Source organism: Aphelocoma coerulescens, chromosome 2 (assembly GCF_041296385.1).
Source record: "Aphelocoma coerulescens isolate FSJ_1873_10779 chromosome 2, UR_Acoe_1.0, whole genome shotgun sequence".
NCBI classification, from domain to species: Eukaryota; Metazoa; Chordata; class Aves; order Passeriformes; family Corvidae; genus Aphelocoma; species Aphelocoma coerulescens.
In genome coordinates, this window is record NC_091015.1 from 16658795 (window position 1) to 16679587 (window position 20793).

A 20793-nucleotide genomic window follows, 5' to 3' on the forward strand; every position below is an offset into this window, starting at 1 on the left:
TATCAGTAGGTACTTCTGATTTCCTCACACCCTTCCTTTTCATGCCATCCTTGGTCTTGTCGCTTTGACTTCAGTTGCAGCAACCTGCAGTACTGCCTTTGGCAGCAGGTGTTTTTGTACTCTTTAGACTACCAGAACTGAGTATGCTGGAACTGCCAAAAGAGTTGCCTTAAGCAAATAAGTCTCTTGGTACTGGCAGTCATTGTTTGTCCTTCCAAACCAGCAGCTGAAGTTCTAAAGTCCAGGCCCTCATGATGCCTTAAGAGGCCTCCCAGAAACAGAGCTAGACAGGAGTAAGGGAATAAAAGTAGGTATTTATTTGAAAGGCCTTCAAAGGTACCCCCTGGGGAGCCAGAGGCTATTCTCAAAAATGGACCCCAGGATGGACACCAAGTCACGAGTTCTTCACTCTTTTATAGGTTTGGCTCATTTGCATATCAGGCTAATTCTCCAATTAAAGCTTCAGTTTTTCCCTCAGCTTGCCCCCCCTTAGCGGCTCTTTGGTTTATACTTTTGGCCTAGGACAGTCTTGGTGTCCTTGGAAAGCAGGGCTGGAGAGGCTTTGTTATGTCTACCTAGCATGAGAGAGCAGAAATTAACAGGCTACAAGAAACCTCGGAGTCACACACCAAGCAGTACAGAATTTGAAAAATATAAAAGTTAAAAGCTAAGGCATCACTCTGAATTCCTGGCATCAGGTACAGGAGCAGCCTCAATTTGGGCTTTGATAAATGCCTTGCATGGCTGTTGGAAGCACCTGTTCTGCCTGTTGCCTTAATTGCTTTGCTCCTTTCCAGCCCACTGCTGGCGCTCAGTCCTAGGCCAGCCTGCTCTCCCATGCTGTACAAACCCTGTGGACGTGTCACTGCCCTAGATGTGACATTTTGGAAATGCAGCAGCATTGACTTTTATTTCTCGAACCTGAGTCTGTGGTTTCTTTCTCTTAGTTTTGTGACAACCCCTAAAGCTTTATCCAGGACTGCCATATGCTTGTTGGGCTTTCCCTGGAAAGGCAAGATTGTTTGGCTTGCTTCTTTAAAACATGATCTGCTATATCATTGCAAGAAACCCTAACCAATACTGCTGCCTACCCTGTTTCCTTTCTGGGAACATCCTGGTCTGTCTGGTTCTCACCCTCAGCATCACAAGCATCCCCAGCTTGTGTCTACAGACTGTTTTTGTTCTGATGTGTGTCATCCAGGATGCTGGTATCAGGCTGAAAACTGTCTCCTGTGTGTGCAATAATACAAGTAGCAGAAGGAGAAGGGAATCATGCTCCTCACAGCTTCTGCAGGAGTTCTTAGTGATGCTCTTCATTTGACTAAGCTTTTTTCCTTTTGCATGTCCTGTCTCTTATTTTATACCCTCTCAGAACAGTCTCTTCCCTCTTCAAGCTGTGAACCGTATGCATGCTACCGCTTCTCCTCCTCATGCCCTGCAGTTCCCTCCTTCCTGGCTCTGACCTTCTGGGTATGGATTAGGCAGGCAGTGACAGGCATGTTCTGCCAGCAGGCTGGCTGGCCTAGAGGCATTTGTAGAGAGATGTTTGCACATACATTAAGCACATACCTGCTACTCTTTTTGGTTTTCTGCTGTCTTTTTTCACCTTCTTCTTCAAATCACACTGAGTCTAGATCCTGCTCCATAAAGTGTTCTCAATTCCAAGCAGGTTTTTTAAATTGCTTAGAAAGCATCACATTTGGTTTTCAGAGCAAGAGATGCAGCAATGTTGACCTCATAAGCTCAGCCAATAAATAAAAGAAGTCTCCTCCTAATTAATTAGCTTGTTAACCATGATTAAATAGCCATACAGTTCATCTTGCTTTGGTTCATTTGCTTTCCCCCCTTACTTAGGTCTTTTGGATCAGAAGTTGCTCTCCCATGTGAATCCCAGTTCGTTTTGTGTTCTGGCCTTCTGTTTTCCTGCCTGTATGAGCCTTGTTTATATTGACAGCAACAGAGAGGACATCTACAGACCTTTTTACATATAGAAAGCAGTATGACAACAGTTTCTAATTCTTTTGAACAATCGAGTGTGTATCTGTCTGTATATTGTTTAGCTGGTAGCAAAAGAGGTGAAGCTCACCTGATGTAGTGCTAGAGATAGGAATAAAGGTCAAGAGCTGTCGGACTTCAGAGAAATTTTTACTGTACTTAGCAGTAGAAAGGTTTGAAATAAGATGGAAATTAACTGAATTATTGCTACATGTTGATGTTCATATTGTCACTGCAGTGGAGGCAGAATGTAACAGGGATTAGGAGGGGGCTGGAAGTACTCGCCATAAATTCTGAGTGACACTGCATAAAAGAAGGAAAGAAAGGTTTTATATTTTTGAGGCAGGCAAATTTAGTAGTAGAGGCTGGATAAGAAACCATGCCACCCTTCCTTTTAAGCCTTCAAAACAGTTTCTATCTATGTTTGCTGGGTAAGGACAGAACCAAGAGTTTCATTTTTTGGTCTCCTTTAACAAATTCCTTGTATTATGCCATTGCCATTGGCAGCTGGTGAAGTAAGGGAAAGGGACATATATTCCTATGAGAAGAGAAAGCAAATTCCATTACTAGAGGCCTGTTTTAAAAATATACTACTTGGGAGAGTACTCTGGCATCTTGGAAACTGAACTTGCCTGTTTATCCATAAAATAAGTATGTGGGGACAGAGGTGGTTTAAATGCCTGTAAACTCTGCTGATGAACTTCTGCCCAGGCTCAGAGTAAATGGGTTGACCTTCAAATTTACTTACCAGAGTTAAACTTTTTCATCTGAATTTTGGAACAGGATTTATGTTCCTGTTCTTGTAATATGAATAACTTAAGGGCAATGGCTTTCAACCTCATTCAATTTGTAAACCCTAGCTGCTTTTCATTGGTTTTGCAGACCCTGTCAGAAGTCTTAAATGCATGTTTGCAGTATAGCATGTTTTAATTACTTTTTTTACTGAGTTCATGGATGCCTTTAAGCTAGTTTGTGTTTCTTGGAGGAGGAGAAGATGCAAACCACAGTTTGAAATGCTCTGCCTTAGAAGGCTCATTCTGGAAGTAACAGTTTAATTCCAAACAACCTCAAAAAAAGCATTGGGATTATTTTGTTTTGGGGGTTTGTATTTGCTGGTTTTTTTTTTTTATTGGTGAAATTAACCCTTTCAAAAATATGAGTGTCTATCCCCCTGTCCCACTCCCCCCCAAAAGGAAAAAACTTGGCTTGAGTTTATTTGAAATGTTACATTTTCCACATGAGGCCAAGTTTTTTGTTTGGTTTTTTTTTCCCTCTGCAATCACGAAGGCTGTTAAAATGATACAGTGGAGTCATATAATGACTTGATTCTAAGAGCTAAAATTTCAGAATAACAATCATTATATCCCTGCCAACACAGTTTTGAGCAGCCAGCATTGTGCTGCCTTGAATCAGATTTCAATCAATAAACCAGAGGTGAAAGGCACTGCTGCTCATCCTGTTAGAAAATTCCCTTTTCTTTATTTACCATTCAATGCAGCAGCTAGGATTTCTTGAAAACATGGGAAGGTTAAGTGTCAAAGCAACAGGCCTATCGATTCTGTGCATATTGCTGAAACTGTGGTTTTGTGAATGAATTCTTAAGTGCATCTTGCCATTGAAATAGCACTGATTTGGGTTTGGACTTGAGTGGTCAGCAGAGGGCTTTTCCACCCTTTATTGCCCATGAGAAAGTTGGCAGACATACCTGGCAAAGCTTAGCTAAACTTAATTTTGACACTAGTGCTTTTCCTGTGGTTGCTTCGTCAGACACAGAATTTTCAATAACTGACACAGCAGAATCTCTCATATTGTACTGGGATGAGCTAATTATCAGTAGACACAAATGATTTCTTTAAAATGTGATTATCTTTAGTTTAACCTGTCCTATCAGTTGTGATGGATCTGCCATTAATTTCTACCTTTTTCCCCCCCTTTTTTTGCCAACGTTAAGTGGCTAAAAGCCAAGGTAAGAAGTGTTATTTCTCCTTTGACCCACAGTGCCTCATGTGACTGATAGTAGAGGCTGCAGAGCCATTAAAACTGAAAACTAGCGCTCTCTTACACTCTCTTCTGCTTTCCATAGGATATTTAGATTAAACATGCTATACTTTTTTTTCATTTACAGCATTTAGCGTGTCAATATATCTGCGATACATTGACATCCGCATTTTTACATAGAAACATTAATTTCTCTAACACATATAGTGCTTTGCTCTGAATTCAGTAGATGCCTTGATTCCCTTCACTTACATTTTTTGCAGGAGACTTCCCAGACAACCTGAATGACTCTGCTAGTCAAATAGCAGGGGCAAATTGAGAAATTCTGGGCCATTCTGGCTGTATTGTACTGTCAGTGTTAAAGTTTGGGTTAAATTATTAACATCCAAATAGCAATGAATACAAATGCGGCTTCCCTTTAAGGAAAAAAATGATAGAAGACATTTGTGCATGAACCTGTCAGTTGCCTACCTTTCTGATGTCTGTTGTAAATTTATAGTGAAAATAACATTAATCTTGTGTTTAGACTCTTTGTACTTACTGGTGTCTGTCTTGTGTGTAGCTGAAAACTTGCTGTTTGACAGCTGTCTGGGAATTCTCACTTCATATTCTTACACTTAAAAAAAAAAAAAGAAACTGTCAGTAATAGAGCTGCTCTGTTATAAAAATAAAATCATGTTTTCCCTTATTTCAGCATGGAAATAACCAGCCTGCAAGAACTGGCACCTTGTCAAGAACAAATCCGCCTACACAAAAACCACCAAGTCCTCCCATGTCAGGCCGGGGAACTCTGGGGTAAGAATGAACTGCCTGGTCCCTCCTGTGTAATAGAAATTTTTAATTGTGCCAGTGTTGGTGTTTCTTAAATTCGTGGATAGATGGCAATTCTGATTGCCTTTAGCAAAAAAAAAAAATCACAGTAACATTTTCTGTATAAACCCTTTCAGCTGTATTGACTCTTGTTTTCAGGATGACTTTTTGAAAGAACTTTTTTTCATGGGGAAGGATTTCACATGGATATGGGTAAATGAGGAGGCTATTGTTATTCCTGACTTTTGGGGGAGAAATCCCTAGTGACAGAAAAGAATCTTAAAGTTTTAACTTTAGTGGGGGAAAGGCTTCAATAGTAAAGTTCTTGTCTACTCATTTCTCAATATTAGAAGAGCTATGAAGTGGCTGTTCGTGCTGTATTTGTTGCATTATCTAAGTAAAATTTATGGCATTGTGAACACAGTGGCAACATTGATTCTTGCTGGCTTGTGCATTTTTATTTTTATACTTAAATGAGGAAGGATTTCGCTATTCCCAAGTCCCACAGTGAGCAGAGTTCCCTGCATCTATTTTGCTACTGTGGACCTGTGGGGAGTGAAATCTGCTTATCTTGGTGTGCCAGCAAGTAGTTGTTGCTAGAGACCAAAACATTTAATACTTAAGAAGCTCTGTGCAAGTGCCATATGGTTTTGTCTGTCCAACTGTGCAACATCTTCCAAAAGGCATCTTAAATGACCTTCTACCTGTTTGTCATTCTCAGCCTTCCCTTTATACTGTGGGGGACTGAGGCTCTGTAAAGCTGACTGGCATGGTTGTGTTGGCTTCAGGTATGTTGTCTCGGAGAGGCAGGAAGCTGGAAAAATGAGGAATAATGAGACAGTGTGAAGATCAGGAGCAATGATCAAGGAAAATTAGAAGCAGCAACTCCTTTTGTTGAAGACTTAGTGATTTTTAATCCCTATTTGATGCTTTGGTGGTAGTGTTTGCTGCATATTCCATAGAGAAATTTAACTAGAGGTTTCCTTAGCATGTTTTCTGAAAATTCCCCTTGCTCAAGGGCATGAAATTAGTATTCCAGTTGTGTCTCTTATCCCAGCTGAGAGAGTTGTTTATCAGCCCAGGGAACCTAGGTAGGCACTTTCATGTCCTCTTGGATGCTTGCTGGTCAAACAGCAGTGTTGATGTACTGGTGAGCTGCCTCTCTCTAATGCTCCCCCCTGAACAAGCCAGAGCTGTTTGGTTGCCGTAGCTGATGCCTGATAAGGATTAATCAGCTGAATGTCATTTCCAGATGAGCTTGACAAGTGGCAGCAGTTGGCTGAGGGGGAGGAATAATGTGGGTTTGTAAGAGAGATTTCTATCTGCCCTTCTTGTTCAGGAAGTACAGTTCTTGTCTTGAGCAGCCGTGTTCTGCCAAAGCATGAAATATCACAGGCATGACTTACCCTAATTTATGCAGAAAAAATGGCTAGAAACCACAAGGATGCTACTCTTCTCCCTTTGATCCAGAAAACAGAGATAAGTATGTAAAACCAGAATGAGCTTAGTATGTAACATCGGCCTTTTAGGTATGTGCTGGCTGTTGTGCAGCTTGTCCCTCCAAGGCAGGACTATCTAAAGGAATATTATGGGGAGGAATCCTTCATGGAAATCACGCAGAGTGAAAAGCGAAAGAGGCTGAAGTAAGCAGGGGTTTCTTCACAGGACCAGGGAGGGATTGTGGAAATAATTGGATTCTCAGGTTGGAAGTACCATGGAAGAAGGAGTGAATTGCTGGAGCTGGATGTGGTGGGAGTAGTTGAAGTCATTCCTTGAGGGTCCTGGAGCAAAGCAAGGCCTTGGGCTCCCTGCAGCTCTCCCTGGTGGCAAGAGCTCTCAGGATCACCCTGAAACATTGGGGGACAGTGAGGTGGGAAGCTCTGAGCAGTGTCAGGAAACAACGTTTTTGTCTTCCATCTATAACAATTTATTATTAAAACCTCTCAAAGAAAAAATTGGAAAACACAGTAACTGTTTTTATGTACTGTAGTGTTTGTAAATTAGCTTGTCTGTATGAAGAACTCTAGATGATTTTAATATGCAGGGTGTCAGCACCTATAGATCTGCCAAAAGAGATCAGTTGTGGAAAAAGAAATTTTGTATTCCAGTTGTAAGCAATAGAGATCTAAAGACTACCAAATGAAATTATAAGCAGGGAAGACTGTTAATGTGCTTCCAACTGAAATAACCTTGAAAAGTAAGTTTAGTATTGTTGCTTTTCATAATGTAGAAAGAAAGTAAGTTTCTTGAAATACCAGGAAGCATTTTAACTTACCATCTCAGTTATAACCAGTAATTGAACAAATTATTAAATGCCTGTACTTCAGTATTTTTGGTTTTGCTTAGCTCTGATGCATTGCCAGATTCTGTGTTTTGCAATGGATCTCTTGTTACTGGTGAGAACTGAAGAGCTCTGCGATTCAGTACAATAAATGCACTGTTGTTATGGCAGTAATGGGTCTGGTAAATAGATCTCAAAAGATCTGTGCTGTATTTCTGACTTGACACAGTCTGCTAGGGTGGAATTCTCTGGGCTTCGCTTTCTTGGGCCGACAATGAGAGCTCAATGGAGACAATGAAGCTCATCTGTGAGTTACTTTCAGATCTGCTTATGTGAGATGAGATTGCTTAATTACTGCGTGAAGCAGTGCTCCTAGGAAAAGCACTGGTGATTGCAAATGTCACTTGTTCTGTGAATCTTGATTCAGCCTTGCTGATGTCTTAATGAGATGAATACCTTTAGCCAAGAATACTTTTGGAAAGGATTCTGATGGGGAGGGAAGAGGAAATTGGTGCAAGGGAAATTTGTCATGTGCTGACAGGTAACCCCAGAGTGTTATGTAGATGTAGCTGTTGTATGTTAGATTGCTCAAATAATGTATTTTGGGTGGTAAGTTTAGCTTAGGCTTTTTTGACCAGTTTATGTGCTTTAGGCCAACTTGTATGGACCTGTCTATTTAGGCTGTTGACTGTGACCTGTCTACCCTGCCTGTTGGAATTTTCATAAACCACAGTGTTTCATGAAAAGTTTAGAAAACAAATGGATTTACAACTTCACTTATTTATCCTTTTAATCTTCTGATTCTTTATATTTCTGTCTTCAAATCCTTTTTTCCTTGCCCAGACGAAATACTCCTTACAAAACCCTGGAGCCAGTCAAACCGCCAACAGTCCCGAATGATTACATGACCAGCCCTGCCAGGCTGGGCAGTCAGCACAGTCCAGGAAGGACAGCTTCCTTGAATCAGAGACCACGAACACACAGGTAGGGTGTTTTCCCACAGTAAGTCTTCCCTGCCTGGCAAGCCCCATGTTTACTAAAGTCACAGAAAAGCCTCGAAGCTTTTTGCCTCTCAACTTTTTGTTGAAAGGCAAAAAGGTGAGTTATTTTATCACTGCATCAACAGAATTTTACTGCATTGCTGACTTCCCAACATGAAGAAGTGCCTTAATATTCAATATTCTGAGTGTAGCTTTTAAATTTTTTTTTTCTTGAATTGCAAGGCTAAATGTTTCTCTGAGTCTCTTGAGTGAGTTCATTTTTTTCCAATTTGATTTCTATTGGCTTCAAATTGCAGGGAAAAAACAGATGAAAGAATTCAATGTAGTTAGAAGTAAAAGGTTTGCTTGTTTTTTAGAGAGCTTCTTTCTTAATATTTTTCTTTTTTTAAAAACTCCCAGTAGGCAGTTAAACATGGTAGGTCACTAGCAGGGACTGAGAGAGTATTTTAGACACAGTTGGTGATGAAATACTGTCAGAATTAAGTAACTTCTAAATGTCTCTGCATCGAGGATCTTGTTAGTCTGTTTAGCTGGCTACTGTGAATGCTCCTTACTCCTGTCTCACAAGATCTTTTCACGTAGGCTGCAGTTAGAAATTCAGCTGCAACCATGGTGACAAGATCAAGGTATTCAGCAGGCAGAACACTAATTTTGAAGGAATAATCTTGGCTTCCATTTCAGATCACCGATTTTCTTTTTTGTGACGTTATTTTCTAAAGAGATATATTTGAATGATTTGCACTTGACTCTTGACTGATTTGTAGCTATCCAGGAATGGTAAATAAACTAGAACTTAACTGAGTACTCTTAATTAACATGGATGAATTAAAGTGAAGTTTTGGCTTCAAAACATCTTGTCTGCTTAGTTTACTTTATATTATCCATTTAATGTATATAAATTCAAGACTTGGACTAAGGAGTGCTCTTAGATAAGAATAAGGACAGATTCTACCTCAATTTTGATTCTTTTTCAGCTTCCTCAAAGAAAATAAGTATCACGGCCTCTGAAGGCACGTGTAGAAATGTTATCCAGTAGTTCACTATGTTTTGCATTGCTGGCCTCTGATTTGTATATCATATAACAGTAGTTAGACAAATTTTGAGCTGGCTGTGTTGTTAACTTTCAGACTGTCTTTGAAACAAACTTCTTATACACAAAAGGTGTGTGCATGGATAGTGGGGAGCGTTAGATATACAGAAAATTAAGCACACCCCACCCCAGCTGATTTATCATGTCCATTCTCAGTTAAAAACTTAGCAATCTAAACTTTTGCTCTGAGTAGAGGAAATGTTCCTTCAGCTGGCAGCATAATTAATCTTAAATAATTATTTAGAGTTTAGCCATGAAGTCTTCCAGTGCCAGCATACTACTTTCAATTATTACAAGGCCCCTGAACTACTCCTGCAGTTGTTACTCCATTGCCTAGAACTTGCATGGTTGATTACCTTTGTATTTTTTGAAGCATTTAATTGCACATTTTATTCATAGTGATGCTTATCAGCTTAGTTAATTCCATTTGTTAGGAGTGTAATGCATCCAGACTTGATTATCTGTATGCAGTTATAGGTAAAGACAGAGGCATTTAATAGGGAGTTTTTCAACAGTCTGTAATTGAGTTAGGCTAGCAGAGCTCACACAAGAAGTGTGACTGTTGATATGCTTTTGTCGGACATGCTGTGCTAATAGTTGTGTTTTTCTTTGTAGTGGCAGTAGTGGAGGAAGTGGCAGTCGAGAGAACAGTGGAAGCAGCAGTATTGGCATTCCCATTGCCGTGCCTACACCTTCACCGCCAACCATCGGGCCAGGTATGTGGGACTCCTCCCATGCTAACTTAAGGCCACTTGTTACTTTCTTGTGTTTGCAGAGCAACTTTGACTAAACACAATGGGGTAGAAACTGTCCTGAAGCACAGTCCTACTCAGGAAGTCACTTATGAGTGCTGAGTGATGTCTAAAGTTTTAATTCTTTACCAAGAGTAGTTGCAGGACAATCAGTTACTAAATAATGGGTGGTTAAAACACCTTTGCTGGTCCATGTTTTTACAAGACAATCAAAGGTGTACAGGGGGAGTAAAAGACAAGTGTATCCTTTTAAAGCTTAACTGTAATTTTAAATGCGTGTCTACAATTTGGCATTTCTGGATGCCCTGAGAGCAGCAGCAAGTATGTACATGTTTAATGGGAGACGTTGGCTTCTGAAATACCCTGCTAACTTTGCCATCTGCGGTGAAAGAACCACGCAGGATCTCTCAGCGCTGGAGGCACACTCCCTTGTGTTTAAGAATGGTGAATGGTGAGATTGAGTAGCGTCCTTCTTTATTATAAACTGGCAGGATTATAATCTTAGTAATAAACCATCTCAGTCACTTATTTACTGTGGGTTTTGCAAGCCCATAAGGCATAAGAAAATAGTGGAGTTTTGGTGTAACGTAGTTTTGTTATTGCAGAGATTTCTCTGTTTCTTGGATGACAAGTCTTCGCTTCCTTATACACATGTAGGCTTTCCTTTCCCAGGTGTTTTTGGTCCTGCAGTGGTACAAATAGGCATGAAATTTTACTAGCATCTGGCATCCCGTAAAAGTCAATGGGAATAGAGATTGGCGGGTACAGAACCCTGGATAGGATCATGGTCTGAATTTGTATTAGTTAACTGAAGTTGAATTTTCATATTTGTTAGGAAGCCTATCAAGTGCCTGTACTTTCTTTTTTTTACTTTTAATAATATGGCCTAATTGGGAATATAAACTATTTTATTAGCACACATTTCTGTTCCTCCTGGAGCCCCGCCAGCACCACCACTGCCTCCACCTCTCCCGATGGGCAGTCTGATAGGTGAGACTTGTCAATGCTGAAGTGATTGCAGTCATTCTGCATAATCAATAATCATGTCTTCCTAATGAACTTAGTGAGGGTGATTTTTCTTCTATAGTGGGACCTACGTGATTTTATTATAAAAATAAATTTTGGGTTTTCTTCTGGTTTTTTTTGTTGTTTTTTTTTTTTTTTCAACAAATCTAATCTCCACTAATTTCCTGTGGTTAAAGCCTCTGAAGCTAAATGCATTAGGTATGAGAAAAAGGCTGCTAGTTGCTTAAAATCTGCTCCAAATTAAGCTAAGATCCAGTTAATCTGATCTATAAGATCTCAGAATCAGCTTGAATATTGGTATTAGGCTGTGTGACTCGTGCAGCAGAAACTAATTCACAGCAGTTACACTCTAGCTTAGAAATGGTAGCTTATGTGTAGGGTGATGTGTGTGTTCTATTCTGTGGGTATAAGGTGACTGGAAGGCCCAAGTGTCTGTCACAGTGGCTTGGCTTTGATTCCATAATGCTGCAGGCAGGTGTCAAACTGGAAGACTTGAGGATATGAACTAACAGTTCTTGAGAAATTGCTTCAAGCATTACATACAGCAGTTAGGGTGGGATGTAAAAGTAGTACTTTTCAAAATAGACAGGAAAAAATACCCCACCCATTCCTGTCACAGGCTGATGACAAAAGTAATTGATTGAGTTATGAAACTAGCTTTGGAGGCTTTGACCCACATAACCCTTTGCACTCTCCTTTACTGAAATGTTAAGTGAAAGTGACTTTGGATAGCATTACAGAACTGCAAACTTCTGACTGCTTGCTGTTTGTGTATTATATAATTATATGATACATGTATATAAAAGCACAAAACATTTTATTGCAAAACAGTTTTTGCATTTAAGAATTGCATTGATTCAAGTGACTGCAACATGTAAGATTCATTAGTTTGCAAGGTGTGATTTTCAGTCAGAGGTTAATCTGAAAGAGAACTTAAACTGTTTTGTTAACTTTGAAGTATGTGCAGCAGGTAGGTGGAAAGTAAATATGGGCATTTATAATGAAGAATGAATGACATCTTTTTCTGTCTGCTGGCATTGGTGATTCTGATTTGTTAATGCAAATTCCATCAATATAAAAGCACAACCAGCAAATATGATTGATAAATGTGCCAAGTGTCTGAAGCTCGTGACATTTGTTTCACTGTTTTGTTGTTGTATGTTAGATTGGAAGGAAGTTTGGGTTTGCAATGGAAATCATTTGTTTTGAGCAGAACATGGATTTTTTTTTCTGTCTGCTTTTTAGTAAAGGGTATTACTGCATGTAGTATGATGGAGATATACTTAAGAGTTGGAAGGTTGGATTCAATTTTCCAGTCCAATCCAGTCTCCCAGAGTACTCTCAGAATTTCTCAATGCCCTTTATATGAGTGTTGGTTTATGTCCTGTGTGTTTTTTCTTATTATTGATTGTAACAGGGATGTTTGTTTTTCTGTTAATCGCCTGTTACTGACCTTAAATTATTGGAGAACTGTAATCAAGTATTTCCCATGTTCTGGACTTTTTCTATTTTCTGCATTCTATCCCAAGTAATGCTCTGCTTAAGTCTTTTCCTTGGTTCCTCTGGCTAATGCTTTTCAGCTGCTCCTGGTTCAGCTCCTGGTTCCCAGTATGGCACAATGACCAGGCAAATCTCGCGACACAACTCTACCACTTCTTCAGCATCTTCTGGTGGATACAGACGGAATCCTTCTGTGACTGCCCCATTTTCTGCTCAACCTCATGTTAATGGCGGGCCTCTTTATTCTCAAAATTCAAGTAAGCTGCTGAGCTCTGAAATCACAAACTGTTTTGAGCAAAATGATTGTAAAAGCATGCATGGCATTTTAATTCATTTATGAAAAGCATCAATGAGATTACTGCTTTCTTTCCTGAAATAGAAGGAAAAACAAACAAGAAAAACCATACTGGAATTGTACAGTGATTGCACTATATGCAATTACACTGTTTTCCTTTCTGACTTGTTTGCTGTTACTCATGACAAGAAATTATTAGCATTGCCTGTCTAAATATGGGCACATTATACTTGGCATTTCAGGTATGCTTGGAGAACAAAAAGTAAACCCAGGGTTTTTTTGCAGGAGACCTAATATGACTGTAGTACAGCCCCCCACTGTTTGGATAGTGGTAAAAGAATACTGTCTGAGCACAATGCTCATGTTCCTGTCACACACTTCCTCTCTGTCTCTTTCTTAAATCCTTTCCTGATTCCAAGTTTCTCCTTTGTTCTTAGCTTTAAGCTTGACTGTTAAAGAGCTCAGTCTCTCTCTCTTTTAGCAGACAACTTCTCTGTGCTTTCACACTAGTAGGAGTATAGAAGGAGATGAATGAGGGAAGGGATGGATGCCATGGGCAAGTGAGCAGATTTTAGTCAGCAGCCTCCTGCCTGCCTACCCCAAAAAGGGCAATCAAGGTTCACTGCAGAAAGATCTGCAAAATAAGGATCTTGGCTGCTGATAGAAAGCTCTATCAGGAAACTTCTTCCTTGCCATTTCCATAAATTTTGATCACATACACATTGTGTAGTGGTAGCTGTATAATGTTTTTTCTTGTTAGTGTTCAGAATGCCAACCCTTTAAACTGCAGAGGAGTATTTCTTTTGAAAAGAAATGTTGATGTTTGGATTCAAGATTTCTTTGGTCCAGTGTCTGCTGTTGTGTACTTACTCTTAAGAAAAGAATGCTTTTAAAATATTTGAGACACTGAAGTGTTTTCTGAGTAGAAGTATTACATTTGTCAGAAAGCATTTTTATATGCAGACACAGTATCTATCTTCTTTTTTTCCAAACCTGATTTTCCTCCTACTCTTGCTCACCCATACTAGCATTTCATTTTCCTCCACATTCTTATTTCTCCAAATTAATTCACCATAACAACAGAAACTCCCTCCTGCTTGAACAGTTGTGTTCCATTAAATAAACAGGATTTTACTTCTGGGAATTGTTCAGTTGTCTTAAATGCTGTGCACACCACTGTTTCTGAACGTTTACATTTGTCCAAAGCAATTTTTTGCTCAAATGCAGGTGCTGTTTTCTTAATCTAGCCTCTCTGGTGTTTTCAAAATACTGGTGGTCAACATTTTTTAAACAGTATTTTGATGGGTGTGTTTTGCTACTTGAAACTTTTTTCCTCTGTTTCTGTAACTGGTGATTATTTTTTTAGTGCTACTGTCTTGACATTATTCCCAGATCCCATGTTTCCTTAAGGTTTTACTTTTCATGCTAACAAATACTCTGGTTTTTCTTAGATGTTTACTTCAGTTTTGTGAGACACTGTTTGTTCTCCTGCTTTTATTGATCATTTATCCCATACAGTTTATTTGATTATTGGTTTTGTAACGAACGAAATGCTTCATTTTAATTCATTGAACATTAATCTTAGTTACAGCTTTATTTAAAACTGTTGCTTACTTGGAAGTACAGAACCTCTTTCAAATTTGGTTCCAACTGGATTATCCTGCTGAATTCCCGCCTTCACAGGAATTTCTCTGCTCCAGTGCAAGAGAAGTTCCACTGAGAAGGGACATGGTATAAACAAATGAGTTGATGTTTTGTTGAGTTTCTGGGTGGGGTTTTGTTTTATGCTTTTCATTCCCAGCGCTTAAGGGAGAGTGGTCCTGCCAGAGCCAATAGTTTGAATGGCTTGCCCTACTGCTCCCATTCCTCTTCCCTACCTGTGCAGGGAAGAGTTGAACATCTGGGCTGTCAGCCCAGTGTCTCTGAGCACAGGCTTGTCACATGTCTCATTACTCGCCAGATAGGCACATACTTCAGAGAAAATGAGCTTGCAAGTGCTTCCTGAGGAGCTCTGTGCACTCGTGTAACCACTTGGAGCTGCTGAAGCCTTTACCAGCCTTTTAGGTTGCTGAGTGCCCTCTCACCACAGAAGACATAGCTGTTTTTTCTACCAGCAATCAACAAGGCCCCTTTTTCTGAGAAAAACAAAAATGCAGTGAGCTAGCCCACTGCCCCTGTACCAGCAGAGCACAGTGATGGGAGGTGCTCTCTGTGTCAATGTGAAGTATTGATGCTGGAACATTGTACCCCTTGCAGAAGTGTTGCCTCTGTGTCAGTGCTGCTTTGCTGCACTTGATGCAGCGCTCCACTTTCATTTTAGAGAAGGAGTCCAGAATCCTGCGAAACATCACCTCTACTCCTAGTAGCTCACTTTGAAAAGCTAACTACTAAATTGAGTAATCCTTGTTAGCAGCAAGACAAAAGCTCAATTTTATGTGCTCCCCAGGTGAAGCACACAAAATGTGTGACAGAGCAAGAACCTTCACACGCACCCTGTGAGCTTCCAGACACGCAGCCTGCGCTCGGCTGTTACCTGGCTAAACACGGGCATGCTTTGCTTTTGATCCTCCATTGGCTAACCACGAATTCAGCCTTGTTGGAAACACAAGCTTGAAGAAGGTTCTTGTGTGTGTGTGTGTTCTTGTTGTTCTTTACATACTTTGTTTTGTGGTCCTCGTTACTGACGGCTGCTTTTGTTTGTTCCCCTTTTTTTTTTTTCCTTTGTCCATTGACTTTCCCAATATGGTGTGTGTGTTGCTACCAGTTTCTATTGCTCCACCCCCTCCCCCTATGCCTCAGTTGACTCCACAGATACCTCTCACAGGCTTCGTGGCCAGGGTGCAGGAAAACAGTAAGTTTGGACAAGCTGAGCTGTTAAAGGGTAGAGCCTACTCTCTTCTAGCATGCATGGCTGGCAAGTCAGACTCTATTTTGTTTCCTTTTCCAGAAGCTAATACCATCTTGCATTCTAGTGTCAATATGCTATTGGAGCTGAAGGGCACACTCTTCAATTTTTTATAACATGTGCATGATTATTACTGACCCATTCAAGTTCTGAACTGCAAATTTATTGCAGAAGTACAGTGTGGAATGTGGCATATGTTTGGTGTGAGTATAAAATTCCATTTTAATTGAAAACACTGATTTCATGTTGAATCACCCTGCCTTTTTCACTAGGGATAATTGATTAGTTTTTATTAGAAAGGCTTATATGTCAGAATATGTAATGTGTAACCATTGATTCCAGTACTGTAGCATTTTTCAGGAAGCGGTACAGTCAATTGAATATGTGCAGTCTCAAGATCTAATGCATTACAAAGGAGCTTGTAAGGCATCTCTCCTCTCAGCAGCTTTCATTCTCCATTTCTTTGTGTTCTCTAGCCCTATTTCCCTGCTGAGCTTCTTGCAGCATAGCTCTGCTTGTTAGGTTTGTGAGAGGTGTTCCCTAGCTGTGACCTGTGCTGCAGAGTGTTTATACTGGTAACTCTGCTTTCACCATTACTGCTTGATTCCTTTCAGGTGAGTGTTACTGTCTCAAGTGCCAGTGCAGGTGCAAAGTCGTGTTCCTGATCTGGGGATATCTTTTCTCTAGGAGTTTGTTGCAGTTCTGTAAACGACAGACTAAATACGATGTAGATAAGGTGTGAAGTAAGTAAAAAATGTTTTAAAGTGTTTGGGAGCCATTTTGAGGTTTGCTAGGATCTCAGGGGCTGCTATTACTCCACTGTTAGCTATATAGCTGCAGCATCCATTTAGGGACCCCAGGTCTGAGTAGTGCTGCTGTTCTGCTTCCCATTAGAGCTTTTAAGTGGTTGTGTTCTGAGCACTCCCCATGAGATTGGAGGCATCTCTCTGGTTCTCATTCAAAAAGAAGGTAATTTAGTCCTGTGCTAGGTAAACAGTAAGGATAATGTTGATGTAGAATAATGTGCCACAAAATTGTGTTGGAAACCTTTCCAAAATACAAAGTGTAGAGGTAAACCTGCTGAAGATGAAGGTTACAGAATGTCTTCACTTGCAGATAAACTTGAGAAAATTGACACCTGCTTCTGAATTGTTCCAAATATTGTCCTCCTGGAGATAACACAGCCCTGGGGAGAGTGGAGGTGAAAGGGACAGACTGACTTGTGCGTGCAACAGCAAAATGCAAGCTGACTTGTGAAAGAAATTGCAGCAAAATAGCTTGAAATCTGAAGCTTGAAATCTGGTCATAGGAATTGTTCTTTATTTTCTTAGTAGTTCCTTGGGTTGGAAAGGTATATAACAAGTATGGCTTGGAGCTGTGGCTGCCTTGTTCTGGAGGCAGGGGTGCATGTGGCAGCCTGTGCATACGCTCAGCAAAGCTGGCTGTAGAGGCTGGTGTTGAGTTTGGCATTGTGTGCTAGACTTTCATCGGCCTCGTTTTCTGCAAGAAGTCTCTGGTGTTAGGTGACACATGGGTAGACTTGTCTTCCTCATCACAGAGATCTGTGGGTTTGGAAAGCAACATCCTCTGCTTGTGGACTTCTTTCAGAGGACAAGGAGAAAGGGCTTAGAAACTATGCAACACCTTTTCTTTTTCTCCTGCATCCACATTGTGGGCATCTCCTTCAGAGAGGTTTTCCGATGTGTCTGGTGCTCAGGGACAGCTGATTTGATGTAAGTTGCTGTACTCTCACACCCAGTCTTTTCAAAAAGGAGTCTGCTGGTCCCCATTTAAAGAATAAGGATGGGAATATATGCAAGAGAAGGTCTCAGTTTGGAACTATGTAAATACTCATCCTTTTACCCTTTCATTTAGTATGGTTTTTTTGTTTGTTTTTTTTTCCCATCCCCTAGGATAGGTGATGTTGTCCTAGAGTCTGGCTAAGTTCAGAACCAGGAAAAGTCTGGGTTAAAGTCCAAGAGGCGAGGAGATACTTCCTCCAAGTGGAGTGGCACTTGTCTAATTTTCTGTTCCATTCTCTCCTTGTTTAAATGTGAAGTTGAATTGTTTTAAATGTTTCCCATAAAGCTTGCAGTTCCTGCATCTCAGAGTATGTGTTGGTGCTTTCACACTTGCATTTCCTGCCCTCTTTCCTTCTTTTCAAATCTGCAACTTCATTGTTGAATAAATGTAACTTTTTTTTTGCATTTTTAATTTTTTAAAAAATTTCATAAGGTAAGGATTTTTCAAGATCTCAAATGATTGTTGTTTCAGCACCGTTTTTATTTTTTTCCTGGCTGCAGACAGAAATTAAAGGGAGATACACATTTTGTGGAAGATGTTCTGAAACTGCAGCACAAAACCAGTCCATTCATAAACGGTGTTGTCATGTGTCTGTGGTGGATTAATGAAGCCTGTCTGTGAGTGCTATTCAGTAACAGGCAGGACGTAGCATTCACTCTGCTGAAGACTTTGTTAGTCTGTCTCCAAGTGACATAAATGGGCTTCTGTATGGGAGAGGAATCACTAGTACAGTGGCAGCCAGTCTTATTGATGGAGAGAGCTGTGGGGTGTTCAGCTCAGCTGGTCAGGTTGAAGAGGAACTGGGCTTGCAGGTGAAGGATTGGCCCTTCAGGGGAAGGGAGCGGGCTGGATGCACCGGCTGAGGCAGCCCCTGCCCCAGCAGCTTCTGCCCCCTTTTGCCCCTGGCAGCAGGTGCCAGACCTGTCCCAGTGCAGCCAGTCTGACCCAGACAGGACATGGGAGCAGTGCCCAAGTCCCTTGTCAGGGGCATGGGGCTGAAGAGCAAAGGTTAAGTCACTGCTAGAGTAGTGACCAGCCAAAAGTAAAAGGCTTTCAAGCAAACAAAAGCCCTGTTTCTACTCTCTGGTGCCATTGTAACTATCAGCAGTTAAAGCTTCACTCAGTGCAATGTTTTTTTTCTCTGTTGCTTTGCTTCCTTTTCAAAATTTGTGTGCTGGAGCTACACATTCTGGGGCCCGATGCCTCTACATCAAACCCTGCCTAGACCAGTAGTTTTCAGCCTATGTTTTCAGTGGGCAGAATCCCAGATCTCTTGAAAATGAATCTGTATTGCTATGTAACAAAGTTGATGTTAGTAACAATAGCTTCCTTTCAGTTGACTTGTGGCTTCATAGGGTTTACACCTAGGTCCATGTGTAGTGGACCACATCTCCCTACGAATAGGATAGAGTGACTTGATGTCTTGCATCTGAGTGTGCCATCTCTCTATTTTGCTGCCGGCTGCTGTGAATGTTACTGGAAACTAATTTAATGAACTGATTTAAAAAGTGATTTGTACCATAATGCCTTTCTCTTTTTCCCTTTCCCAAAGCAACTTGTAATTGTGCTGATTGGATAATCTCAGGGCAGAGATTTGACATTTTGGATTATACGTTTAATTCCTTGAGCACTTTCTCCCTAAGAGCAGCAGCTGCCTGTTGTAGTTTTCCATTTATTATTTGAATCCTGAATGTGTGCACACACACAAGTTAGTCTGCAAGATAAGAATCTGTACAAAGCTTTTCTTCTGCAGAAGGATTACTTGGCTTCCTCTTACCTGGTTAAATTTTAAAAAAGGGAAGAGACTAGTATTTATGATCCACACCAGATCTTTTTGTTCCCTAATGCTAGCTCTGAGAGAGAAGGAATCCAAGGAAGCAGTGTTCAGAAGTAAATTAAAGTGACTGTTACAGACAAAGGACTTATTAAAAACCAATCAAGCTGCTGGCCTAGTCAGAGGCCTGTTGCTGCCTGGCTCAGAGGGTGCCACTCGGAGTCCTCCATAGCTAACGCTGCAGCGCATGGACATTGGAGCAGGAAGCTTTCCTCTCTGCTGATGTTCAGCTTATGCCCCGCAGCATGTGCTTTGACTCTAGTAGCATTTATACATAGATTTGACCACTAATAACAAATATAGTTGTGTGTTGTAGTTGTTAATACAAAGCCTCTGTTTCTAATCAGTGCATGGTATTATAGTGCATGCTGTGTGTGTCCCCCCACCCCAGCCCTTTTATTTACAGTGTACAGCCTCAGGTTTGTTTGTATCTCCACCCTGCCTTGATTTAAGAAAAAACAATAATCTCCAAATGTTTCTAGTTGCTGATAGCCCGACTCCTCCCCCGCCGCCGCCTCCCGATGAGATGCCAATGTTTGATGACTCTCCTCCTCCTCCACCCCCACCCCCTGTGGATTATGAGGATGAGGAGGCTGCTGTTGTGCAGTACAGCGATCCCTATGCAGATGGAGATCCTGCTTGGGCACCTAAAAACTATATAGAGAAAGGTAAGAGAAGTGTCGCTGCTGTGTTAGTGCAGTATCAGAGGATTAATGGTATCTGAAGGGAATGAAGCACTTTGTGTGGGTCCGATGAAAACAGTCACTGTCCTTCCTAAGTCAGAATTCAAACCGTGCTTTCCTTGGTTTGTGGCTACACCTAATGTGGTAAGACATAATCCTTCTTTGGACAAATTATAAAATACCTTCAAGCATTCTAGCATGGATGAAAAAGAAAGCTTCTTCACGTGAAGCAGATGTAAATTGGATGGCTTTCATCTTTGATGAGTTGGACCGTCTGTACCTACCTTAGGATTGCTGGGCAGTCATCTACAAACTGCTGCAAAATGGGCAGAAATTCCAAGCTGCATTTATCCCATCAAACTGTACTACTAGAGTGGATTACTAGACTTTGAACTATAAAATGCGTTGAGGTCTCCTTGGAGATTTATCAGTGACTCCAGATTAGCAGACTGTGAACTGTGCTTAGGTATGAACTCACGTAGTAAACATTTCTTCCCATGAGTAATGGAGAAACAAATTTCCTGCCTGTGGAGTTGCCTGTGTTGTGGCACTGACCATTTTGTCAGCAATAGTGATGCCAGTTTTCTCATGAAAAGTTTTCTCATGCTGTAGTGAGTATGAAATGGGGCCAGGTACCTGTGATATTTGTGGCAGAGCTCCTGTACCTTCACTTGAAGCTGGACTGTGTGCAGGACATACCCATGGGATGAAAGTAACTGATGCAGCACATCATTGCTAGGCATTAGGACATCAGATATCTGAGAATATATGTAGGTGTAAAATAGTGGATTCTTGGAATGCATAAAGCTGATCAATTGCA

General features: G+C 40.7%; 1 protein-coding gene across 13 annotated transcripts in view; it reads left to right on the forward strand.

Annotated features, from left to right (window-relative positions):
- The window catches only part of ABI1 (abl interactor 1), a 78440-nt gene that overhangs the window by 56178 nt on the left and 1469 nt on the right, over positions 1–20793 (forward strand). For 2 of the 13 annotated variants that reach the window (XM_069006594.1, XM_069006587.1), the window contains 7 exons: positions 4688–4788; positions 7928–8068; positions 9791–9891; positions 10843–10917; positions 12534–12710; positions 15513–15599; positions 19773–19958. In XM_069006594.1, coding sequence (XP_068862695.1) covers positions 4688–4788; positions 7928–8068; positions 9791–9891; positions 10843–10917; positions 12534–12710; positions 15513–15599; positions 19773–19958 — 868 coding nt within the window. Of the gene's footprint in view, positions 1–3946; positions 3962–4687; positions 4789–7927; positions 8069–9790; positions 9892–10842; positions 10918–12533; positions 12711–15512; positions 15600–19772; positions 19959–20793 lie in introns of all 13 variants that reach the window. The other 11 variants (XM_069006599.1, XM_069006598.1, XM_069006586.1 and 8 more) reach the window with 10 other exon arrangements.